The 11,418-nt window shown below is 46.3% G+C and overlaps 1 protein-coding gene across 2 annotated transcripts; it reads left to right on the top strand.

Moving 5' to 3' along the window:
- Positions 1–2,308: 2,308 nt before the first annotated feature.
- LOC310670435 (zinc finger protein RFP-like) lies at positions 2,309–8,927 on the top strand. Of its 2 annotated transcripts, XM_083425799.1 has the most exons (7): positions 2,309–2,774; positions 3,732–3,827; positions 4,275–4,505; positions 5,724–5,746; positions 6,192–6,313; positions 7,177–7,206; positions 8,285–8,927. In XM_083425799.1, the coding sequence occupies exons 1-7, from the start codon at positions 2,349–2,351 to the stop codon at positions 8,800–8,802; spliced, it is 1,446 nt and encodes a 481-aa protein (XP_083281925.1). In that variant the 5' UTR covers positions 2,309–2,348; the 3' UTR covers positions 8,803–8,927. The 2 variants fall into 2 exon arrangements, with proteins under 2 accessions (XP_083281925.1, XP_083281926.1); XM_083425800.1 differs by lacking the exon at positions 7,177–7,206.
- The last annotated feature ends 2,491 nt before the right edge of the window (positions 8,928–11,418 follow it).

Raw genomic sequence — 11,418 nt, forward strand, 5'->3', positions numbered from 1 at the left:
TTAGTCACGCACTGTCGCGACGTCACCTTCCCGCCCGCTGCATTGTAAGGGGCATGTACGCTGGTCACTGCATTGAAAGGGGGCATGTACGCTGGTCACTGTTTTGAAGGGGAGTGAAGAACACACACACACAAAAAGGTAACTTGTTAATTTAACGTTTATTTCTATGAGGAGGAGTAATTCTGAGGGGTCAAACAAAGAAATAATAAAAAAGTGACAAAAAAGTTATTTTTATAATGACGAGTTTTGCGGCTCCCAGTTTTTTTTCTTCGGAAACGGGTCCAAGTGGCTCTTTTTGTCTTAAAGGTTGCAGACCCCTGCTCTAGAGCATGGTGCTGATAATGCCAAGGTTGCAGGTTCGAGCCCCATATGGGACAGCTGCCTATTCCTGCATTGCTGGGGGCTCGACTAGATGATCCTCTGGGTCCTTTCCAACTCTACTATGATTCTAATAAATCTGATCCAGATGAAACCATTCCTCCTTTCATTGTTTTCCTGAAAAGATTTTCCGATTTTCCTTGGGAGCCCAACCCAGGAAAGATGCAGAAAACTCTGCAGTTCACAGTGAAGGGATCACGAATTGCTGTTGTTGTTATACGCACCATAGGGTATACCAACTAATAGTGTGTGTTGAAGGAGAAACATCGACAAAAAAACAGAAAGCATGAGTTCAAAAGAAAGCAGGTTGGAGAAGCATCCAAAATAATGAGACAGGATTTGACTGCTCATTGGAACACTGTTTTAACTTTCAGAGTGTTATCATAATTGGGGAGCAACTCCCCTGTGAAGACAGGTTGCAGAATTTAAAACTTTTTAGCTTAGAGAAAAGGTGAGCAAGAGGTGACATGAGAGAAGTATTTTTCTCCCTCAATGCACTAGAACTTGCAAGCATCTCACAAAACTGGGTGCAGGAAGTTTCAAGGAAGACAAAAGAAAGTCCTTCTTCAAAAAGGCAGAATTGAACTAGGAACTTGCTCCCGCGGGAGAAGGGAGGGAGAGATGGCCAACACCATTGATGGCTTTAAAAGAGGACTGGACAGATTTCTGGAGAAGACTCTCAGTGGCTTCTAGCTGTCATTTGTTGTTGTTTAGTCGTGTCCGACTCTTTGTGACCCTCTGGACCAGAGCACGCCAGGCACTCCTGTCTTCCACTGCCACCCACAGTTTGGTCAAACTCATGCTGGTAGCTTCGAGAACACTGTCCAACCTTTTTGTCCTCTGCCGTCCCCTTCTCCTTGCGCCCTCCATCTTTCCGAACATCAGGGTCTTTTCCAGGGAGTCTTCTCTTCTCATGAGGTGGCCAAAGTATTGGAGCCTCAGCTTCACGATCTGTCCTTCCAGTGAGCACTCAGGGCTGATTTCCTTCAGAATGGATAGGTTTGAACTTCTTGCAGTCCATGGGACTCCCAAGAGTCTGCTCCAGCACCATAATTCAAAAGCATCAATTCTTCGGCAATCAGCCATCTTTATGGTCCAGCTCTCACTTCCATACATCACAACTGGGAAAACCATAGCTTTAACTATACGGACCTTTGTTGGCAAGGTGATGTCTCTGCTTTTTAAGATGCTGTCTAGGTTTGTCATTGCTTTTCTCCCAAGAAGCAGGCGTCTTTTAATTTTGTGGCTGCTCTCACCATCTGCTCATGGAGCCCAAGAAAGTAAAATCTCTCACTGCCTCCATTTCTTCCCCTTCTATTTGCCAGGAGGTGATGGGACCAGTGGCCATGATCTTCGTTTTTTTGATGTTGAGCTTCAGACCATATTTTGCACTCTCCTCTTTCACCCTCAGTAAAAGGTTCTTTAATTCCTCCACACTTTCTGCCATCAATGTTTTGTCATCTGCATTGTGTCATCTGCATGGGAGTTGTAGTCTTAGGCAAACAGAGGACACCAGCTTGGCAATGCTGAAAGCGTCTGTTTCAATCTGAAGTTCTTTGCCAGCTTGCTAAAAACAGATTAAGTTAAAATTAGCAACCAGACTTTTAGGAGTTTTCTTCATGGAATCAAATCCCGCTTGCTAAATCAAAACTCCCATCAATTTATGGCAGCAGCAGATTTTCTCCAATTCAAAAATTACAAGAAAGCCTACGAATGAATATGTTAGTATGAATACCTCAACTTACTAGGTATGTGTGTGTTTGTGTGTAATCAAAAGCATAGGAAGCAATCCAGAAGCATTCGCTGCTCCTTGAGAAAACATTCAGCAGCTGCAAAGACCTGGGGACATTTAAAAAAAAAAAAAGTTAACGTGGTCTCTGAGTTTCTGAGTCATTTCCAGGAAAGGAAGCTCCTGGTGGCAGAAAACAGAGTAAGTGAAACTTAACTTGGGTCTTTGGCGTGAGAGAGCCATGGCTGCTGCTGGGTGTTCCGACCAGAATCTTTCTGATGTAGCCACTTGCTCCATCTGCCTGGAATATTTTAAGGATCCAGTGATCATCCCAGAGTGTGGGCACAACTTCTGCCGGTCTTGCTTGATCCAGCGCTGGGAGGAATCGGAGGCAGAGGCTTCCTGCCCTCAGTGCAGAGAAACAGTCCAGCAAAAGAATCTCATCTCCAACCGGCAACTGGCAGACTTCTTGCAATTAATCAAGATTCTCAGCCTTCAAGAGGGAAAGGAGAAAGGAGGGAACGGAAGAGTCTGTGAGGAGCATCAGGAGCCCCTGAAGCTCTTCTGCAAAGTCCATGAAGCCCCCATCTGTGTGGTGTGTGACAGATCCAGAATACATGAAAATCACAAGGTGATTCCTCTGAAGGAGGCTTTGGAGGAATACAAGGTAGGAGATCCCTGGATCTTGAGGGGGAGAAATAGCTGTGGATTCTTCTTTTTAATTCTCAGATCCAAATTAGGCATGGCATTAAGTGGTGGTTGTTTGTTATGTAAAAAGCAGCCAAGGGGACGCCTGAGGGCTCCTGGGAGGAGGGAGTTGAAGTCTTTCTCTCTGCTGGGGTGACAAAGGGATCTTTCCTTGAAATAATCACAGCAGCTTCAAAGATTTGAACTGGGACCATGGTGGGGAGAGAAAGGGTTAACCTCATCCACATCCCCCAGCAAGGTTGCTTTGTACTTATTAAGAACACTACAAATGTAAATTGCACATACACAATTAAGTACATGTCTCCTTTCGCTGTCAGGATGCTTCCTCAATGCCCTGCAAAACAGAGAGCAGCAAGGGATCGGCTGGTGGCCAGGAATTGACCAGATGGTGCAGGATTCCCCCCCCCCCCCCCAGTATCTGTTGGAAGCAGATTTGGGGGGGGGGGTGGAAGCACCTACTGGTGGGGAGCACGCTTATTCTGGGGGTGGTGTGGGGCCTGTGCAATGAGGTTTCGGGGGGGGGGGCCTGAGGATCTCCTCCCATCCCAAATGGCAAAGGACTCAGTGGTTCAGAGTAGCATCTGCAAAGACAAGGGGAAAAGATGACTTTTTCATGGCAACTCTTAATCCCTTTTTAAAAATCACTTGTTCTACTACAGTGGTTCAAAAATGCTTCTGTGCCATGCAACGGAAATAATGTCAGCTCTGCAAGCAAGGGGTGACCTAACTGGGTCCCTGAGCCCCACAGGGGTGCCGCAGAAAAGAAGGTAGTTGGTCCAGAAAGGTTGAAAACCTATGGACTTTTTTTTCCTTCTGTATACTACTTCGCAAGGCCACTGGGTGCAAGAAGCCAGAATAATATCTATCAACTCTCTGTCTGTCTCAATCAAACCTGAGTTTTTCATTTTCTCTTTAGGGAGAGATCTGTAGCTGCCTGGAAATTCTGAGGAAAGAGAGAGGGGAAATTTTGGTCTATCAAGCAGCCCTGGACAAGGAAAGCAAAGACCTCCTGGTAAGTGTCTTTATTGTTACTAGACAGGGAACAAGCATTTGAAAAATCAAGTCAGGACTGAGGAGGGATGAGGAAATTTGCCCATTTCAGCTTCTCTGCATTTCTCATTTTTCCATTTTGTCTGCTTATTCATTTATTATTCTGAAAACGAATCAGATGTTAGGGTAGCTACCTCCTTGTATAAATATTGTAATACGTACTTTACCCTACATCCGTGGCTAGAAAAAATGCTTCTTCCTTTAGGCTGTAGCCCTCTGCAAAATAGAAGTCAACAGAAACAGCAATGGAGAGGGGCTTCCCTCAAAATATAGGTTTACATCTTTAGCCACTGGAGGTTTCATGTCTCCAAAAAATCAGAAGTGTCCTCCCTGTGGAATTCTCATAATTCTCTTCCTGATGTTTGAAAACTGACCATGTTCCACATCCAGACCTCCTCTTTTCTTGCAGAAATTAACAGAAACGGAGAGGCTGAAGATTGTGGAGAAGTTCAGACAACTGCGCCAGTTTCTGGAAGAACAGGAAAAACGTCTGCTGACTCACGTGGAAGAGGTGGAGAAGGAGATTGCAGGGAGAAGGGATGAGCAGCTGGCCAGACTCTCCAGGAATCTCTCCTCTCTTGAGGAGATCATCCAGGAGATGGAGGAGAAGAGTCAGCAGCCAGCGAGTGAACTCCTGCAGGTAAGATGGTGGCAGGAACAGCCCAAGGCTCCAGGAGAAGGCTGCCTCCAATCCTTCATGTGCCCCTTTCATGTATACAAGGAGTGCAGGGGATCAGATGATGGAGCCTCTAGTCAGGTTTGTAATGGACAGGAAGACCCAAGAGACCTGGGATGCTTAACTCACCTGAATGCAGACTAGAGATTCGTCCGTGTTCTTGATGGAAAGGGAGGTGCTTTTCTGCTCTTTGCTGATGATCTGTCTCTGAATGCCTTCCAGTTTGGCAATCCTGCCTTCATGCCCTGTGCTGGGCTTTGTCTAGGATGCGTTCAGGGCTCCTTCCGACATGAGCCAGTCTCTTGACCAAGCTTCTCTTCCCGTTCCCTCCATGACTTCTGGGTTGATCCCCTTCCCCATGGATACAGATTGACCCAGAATGGTGCTCAGTCACAGTGAGGAAAGAGCAAGACAGAGGGACTCATCCAGACTGCTGCTTGTCTCACCCCTTTCCTCCAGGAAAACCCACTGTTTACTGCTCAATTAGAGCAAACCTCAGCCAGGTTTTCTCTGGATTGACGTTTGCTTTGATGTTGCACCGAGGAGCAGGTTTTTCCTGAGGGAAATAGGCAGGGCAAAGACAAAACCACTTGGACTTGTGTTTTCTGGGCACAGGAAAAGTAGAAGTGTGGATGAGACCAAAGAAACACTGAGCTGTTTTTTTACCCCTCTGGAGGCATTTTATGCTGCAGGTGCATTTTTAAATTTCCAGATGGAAAATAGAATTTGAAATTTGGATACTTCTATGGAAGACAATTTGGGACAATGTCCTAGTTGGATTATCCTTTAGGCTTATTTATGTCTGAATTGCACAATGCAAACTGAATTAAATTAATAAATTATAATCTAAGACAAGAGATGGGGTATAATCTTCTCTTGAACCCACAAACGTGAAATTTCCCTAAAATACTGGTGGATTTTCAAAAGGATTCAAAAAATTAATTGCAAACTGATGTTGAAATGTGGAGAACTTGATATTGGCAAAATTCATAATTTCAGATTGGAACAATAAAAACTGAGAAAAACAAAAACTGGCTGATTCTGCCATCCTTACCCAAAAGCTTGCCATGTGCCAGGCAGACTGACATCTGAGGGCTAGTGTTCCTCCACTCCAGGGTCTGAGGGGGTCTTCCTAGTGTGACCTGTGATGTGCAGTGAATTCCCTTCTCTTTTCCCCTCTAGGATATGAGAAGCACCTTGGAGAGGTAAGTGGATCTGGCTCATTTCCATTAGTATCACTCCATGAGGCCGGGATGCAAGAACCTCAGACATGGCCCTCCAGGGGCTGCAGGGGGGAGACTGTAGGCCTCACTGCCTGCAGCATCTCACAGGTAAAAGCAGGGGACCCTATTTTGGACTCGTAGCCCCCCAGTTCTCCCACCAAGAATCAAGGCCAGAGCACTGCCTCCTCCCTCCCCACATCACTTCACAAAGGGATGGGGGCTCTTTTATTTCTCTTGCACTTTCTATTCATGGACTTTGTGGTAATTTCAATCATCTGAGGAGTCTGTAGTGAGGAAGAATCTCCCCACTCACTGTCTGCCTGTCCCTCTGGGCTTCCTCCAGCCGGCTTTCTCCTCTCAATTCCTTTATTTTCTTTACCAGAAATTGTGGGCTTGAATGGGCTGATATTGTTTTTCTTTTCACCAGATATGAGAAAAGAGAGAACAGAGAAGGAGAGCCACTGGCTTTCCCTCCAGAACTGAGGAACAAGATCTTGGAATCCTGTGATGTAATTCACTTTGTGGAAGATGCAATGAAACAATGGAAAGGTAATGAATAATGGCTGCCAGGATTTCACACTGGGAATTCTATCAATGTCCCGATTCACATAGAACCTCACTTGTTTCCTTTCCCTCCACAAAACCTGGAGAGGTTGTTTCGGGCTTCTTGAGATTTGCTTGGAATTCCCCCTCGTGAAGTGTGTTAAAAAGGGCACCCGCAAGCACCCAGTCCCTCCTTCCCCTCCTGCCCAGGCTGGTCTCCCAGCAGCAGAGCCAAGGCCTGAGCCGCCTCTTCCTCAGAGTTTCAACCTCACCAGCCATTTCTCGTGCTTCAGCCATCCCCATCTCCTCAGAGTTCCCCCAGTTCTTAAGAGATCAGCCCCTTTCCATGAGGGAGGACTTCCCATTGCACGAGACCCTTGGAAGTACAGTGCAAAGCTCTGCCGATTTTCCCTGTGCAATTTGGTTTGTTAGCATACTTGGAAATGCCAGTTTCAACAGCTTTGCCCCACTAGTTTACTTGGGGGCAGATGTTAACCTTCCTCCAGCCCTCCAGTACAGATCCTCATTTTATTTGTAGATTTTGAATGATTGTATTCTGCCATTTTCTAATATAGTTTACCATTTCTGATTTTCCCATGGAATCATGGAATAGTACAGTTTGAAAGGATCCCAAGGATCATCTAGTTTCTAGTCCAACCCCTTCAATGCAGGAATCACAGCCAAACATGCTAGTTGTTTTAATTCCTTAGGCCTACAGTTGTTGTCTTTGCAATTATTTGTTCTATGATTTAATCTTTTGTGTGAAATAAGGAAGCAACAAATGCTATGTTATGGTGATGTTTTGTAAAAAAAAAATTTGGGGAGCTGTTGCCGTGTAGCCCATTAAGCCTGTCTTTTTGCTTCCTCAGATGTCCAGTCATTCAGAAATCTTCAGAGAGGTAAATTTCACATGCAGACCCCAATTCACAGGAGGGGTGGGGACTAGTGTTTCATGGGGGGTAAAAAGTCTCTTCTGTACAGTTGAGAACCATCCACAGCTTGACTCTAGACCTGCTGTTTGTACCACTATGACAGAGAGGGTGGACTTGAAGATGCAGAAGGCGGGGGGGAGAGAAACTGCCCAGAAGAGTCAGACTGAGGAGGGAAGAGTTTCATTCCTGCCCAGAGAGAGTTGGGTTGCTTTTCCAAGTGACCTTTTTCAGGCCTGGTTGTCACATGTCCTCTTTTTCTCAGACAGGTCGTCTATTTTCATGATAAAAATTTCTCCCCTGGCAGATCTTTAAAATTTGGCAAAATGTCTCAAGTTTTTTTGTTTGGTTTTTTGGTTTACAGTAACCCATGAAATTTTTTCTCATGCATTAGACTCACATCTAAGGCACCCGGCTAAGCTAGTTTGCGATTTTCACTTGTGGGCACGAGGGCCCAGAACATGACCCCTGCGAAAGTGAGGGGACGCCTGTATATGTTTTTATGTTGTATTTTTATGCTGTGAACCACCCTGTGACCTATGGGTGACAGGCAGTATGCAAATGTAATTTTTTATTATCATTATTATTATTATTATTATTATTATTATTATGGAGCCCTCATCTCCCATCCCAACCCAAAGGCCAATTCCCACAGAGATAGTCAGAGGAAAGCAGCTTCTCTCTTCTCATGCCTCCTCCAATTCTCCTCTCTTTCCCCTTCACTAGCACAGATAAGATGAGTAAAAGGTTTACTAGTTGGTTTTTCCTCTTAGAAAATGCCTGGGTTGAGAGGAGGGCAGGCACAATACACACTGAATATAAGAAAGTGGAGAAGACCGATTTAAAAACCAACATGTAAGATATTCTGATGAGAGTCTGCAAGGAGGAGCCTTAGTCATGCATGCGATGGAAAGAAATCCCATTGACCTGAAACGGAATATGGTTTTTTGGGGGGGTGGGTTCTTCTTATTCTTATTATCAGGATGTCCATTTCTGTCTCTCAGCTGACTCTGCCTAATCTTCTCTTTCTGTCATTTCTCCTCAACAGCAAATGTCACTCTGGATCCAGACACAGCCCATCCCAGCCTCATCCTGTCTGAAGATCAGAAAAGCGTAAGATGGGGAGACAAAGAGCAAGACCTGCCTGACAATCCTGAGAGATTCAGCAGCTGGCCTTGTGTGTTGGGACGTGAGGGATTCACAGCAGGCAGACATTGCTGGGAAGTCAATGTGGGAAGTGAGGAAGAGTGGGCTTTGGGGGTCGCCAGAAAGTCTGTGAGGAGAAAGGGCCTATTCTCCTTCAGTCCTGGGGGAGGGATCTGGGCTGTGGAGAATTGGGAAAGCGAGTACTGGGCCTTCACCTCTCCTGATTACTCTCCTCTTTCCCTGAGGGAGAAGCCCAGAAGGATCATAGTGACTCTGGACTATGAAGGGGGACGTGTGTCTTTTTCTGACGCTGACTCAGGAGCCAAACTCTACACGTTCTCAGGAGCCTCGTTCTCTGGAGAGACCCTCCTCCCTATCTTTTTTCTGTGGGGATACCAAACGTACCTCAGTATCTCCTGAGGAGACTAAATCTGCCTCTCAGGCCCAGCAGGAGTTTCTCTGCACACCAAAATGACTGCTATAAAAACATTTACCTGCCAAGAGCACTTTCGGCAGTTTTTCCAGTCAAAATCAGCAGAAATAACGGGGGGAAAGGGGGTTCTTGTTGTTGCTTTGCATTTTCCTTCCTTTTTCCTCAATTCCATCTGCAGAGATAGTCACACATTTAACAGTACCAATAAACAATATTTTCCTCAAATGAGCTCCCTCACCTTCAACCTTGTTTTCCTTTTGAGATGTCTGATTTGGGAGAGCACGAGACTCTTAATCCCAGGGTTGTGGGTCTGAACCACACATTGGGCAAATGTTTCCTGCACTGCATGGGGTGGGACTAGATGACCCTCAGGGCCTCTTGCAACTGTGCATTTCTAGGAAACCTTCCTCTCCCCACAAGACATTGTGCAGCTGTGAAAATGCCTACATTATTGGATTAATAGATGATGGGGAAAAAATGAACCCCTTCACCTATATCAGGCAGGATAGCTGCTTGCTCTGGAGACCTCAGAAGGGAAGAAAATGAAATTGAAATTGAACAGGGCATGAGCTTCAAATATTGTCTGCAAATACAGCCTCACTGTTAAGTTGTGGGCGAACATATCAGATGACACAGCGATTCTTCCAAAGCAGCTCTTTATTTGTAAGCTGGAAACAGAACTGAACAGCAAACAGCTCAGCCAGCCTGCTTTTATAGGTAGCCGGCTGTCAACATAGTAGCAACAACAACCCAGGGTTTCCCTCCTAAAATAACTGACGTGGACCTGAGTGAAAACTACATACACAATACTCCTGGTGGCCAGGGTGAGAACTTCAATACATAACACTCACCATCTTCACACTGTGTCAGAAATAAACCTCAGTGCATTGAGTGGGGCTTCTGCCCAGTTATATGTGTTTAGGGTTGATGCATTAACGTTCCTTATTTGCAGGCTAGATTCTGTATATTGGGGGCATCAAATGGGGTGTCCTCTGGATAGTGCTGGACTCCAACACCCCTCTGACCCATCCAGCATGGCCAGGGGTCAGAGAGGATGGGAATTGCAGTCCAGCAGCTTCTGGAAGGGGCCCCATGGGCTGTGCTGCCCCATACATTTCACAGGGCATCTTCCCTGTGTTCCTGAGCCCCACCCCAATTACACAGTGCTCCCCAAAGGAGCGTCTTTTCAGCACCAGGTGCATCTGATTTTTCTCCTGGGATACTAATAAGTAGAACAACAAATGCCTATTGAATTGACCACTCTCAAATATCAGGCAGGACTCACTCTGGCTCCACTATCAGCACCGCTTACTACTGACCGCTGTAGCCTGCTCTTCTTTTCCTGAAATACACCTTTCTCCACCTGCATGAGGGCCACCTCCCCTTGGTCCATCTCCTATATGATGTTGGCTACGTTTGTGTGTCATCATACGTTTCCCTGTGAGCCTCCACTCACCCTGTTGAAGGACACAAAAGTGGCCCACTTGGTCCAGCACCCAAGAGGGGCCACCCAGACACTTGTGGAAAACCTGCAAGGAGGACCAGAGAGCAAAACCAGCCTCCCCCCCATTGCAGCTTCCAGCCACTGAGATTTAGAAGCCTGCTGCCTCTGGACTGGGGAGGCAGAGCAGAGCCATTGTGCTTAAGAGCCATTAACAGCCTAGTGCTCCGTGAATTTGTCCCCTTGTCTTCTCCCCAGCTCGGTGGGTGGAGCACAGTCGTCTTAATCTAAGGGTCACCGGCTTGAGCACCACGTTGGGAAAAAGATTCCTCCATTGCAGAGATCTGGACTAGGTGACCCTTGTGGTCCCTTCCAACTTTGCAATTTCATGATTTTACGTTGGTTGCCATCTCTGCCTCCAGTGGCAGAGAGTTCCATAGTTTAATTATGGGCTGCACAATGCAATGCTTTGATGTGTCCTGGATCTCCCAACATTCAGCTTTGTTTGGGGGCTACGAGTTCTAGTGCTATGATAATTATCTGTGGAGATAATGTGCCTCTGCCCGCCTGCCTCCATCATGGGCATCAGAGCAGGGGGTGGGCAGATTGCTTGTCCCCTCCTGGGACAGGAAGCCTCGAAGGAGAACTTTCTTGAATTAACAACAATAACTGGTTTCTTGAGGCAGCAGGAAAACAATTTGGGAAGCGGCAGGCCTCTCAAACACAGCACATCTCTCAGCTCCAGCCTCCCTGAACTGGGGGAACAGAAAGTCAGTCTTGGAGATGCCATGCACTGGTGTGTGTGTGTGTGTGTGATCGTGCTGGCTTGGTGCTTTAGATGCAGGCACATCTTGCTCTGCAGTGTCTACAGTGAGTGGCTGTGGCTGGATTTCAGACTGACACCTTTCCCAGTCCGAAATGGGAGATGCAAGGGATTGAACCTGGTAGCTTTTCCATGCCAAGCAGACGCTGTTCCCCTGAGCTGCAGCTCTTCTGCATTTTTTAAGTAATGCTCATGACCTTCTTGATACTATTCATTTAACTTCATCAAATCTGGCCCTCTTTGAAAAACGTTTGGACACCACTGATCTATGTCCAACCACCTGCAATGCAGGAGCACACAGCTGTCCCACACAGGGGAACCGAACCTGCAACCTTGGCG

The sequence above is a fragment of the Podarcis tiliguerta genome, assembly GCF_965153285.1.
Source record: "Podarcis tiliguerta genome assembly, chromosome: 2".
Classification (NCBI taxonomy): domain Eukaryota; kingdom Metazoa; phylum Chordata; class Lepidosauria; order Squamata; family Lacertidae; genus Podarcis; species Podarcis tiliguerta.

What these genes read in the sequence shown, in the direction of transcription:
- LOC310670435 (XM_083425799.1), top strand. Translation starts at nt 2,349, where the DNA reads ATGGCTGCTGCTGGGTGTTCCGACCAGAATCTTTCTGATGTAGCCACT. An exon ending in AGGCTTTGGAGGAATACAAG is followed by an intron (nt 2,775 to 3,731) that starts GTAGGAGATCCC and finishes TTTTCTCTTTAG; the next exon opens with GGAGAGATCTGTAGCTGCCT. An exon ending in AGGAAAGCAAAGACCTCCTG is followed by an intron (nt 3,828 to 4,274) that starts GTAAGTGTCTTT and finishes CTTTTCTTGCAG; the next exon opens with AAATTAACAGAAACGGAGAG.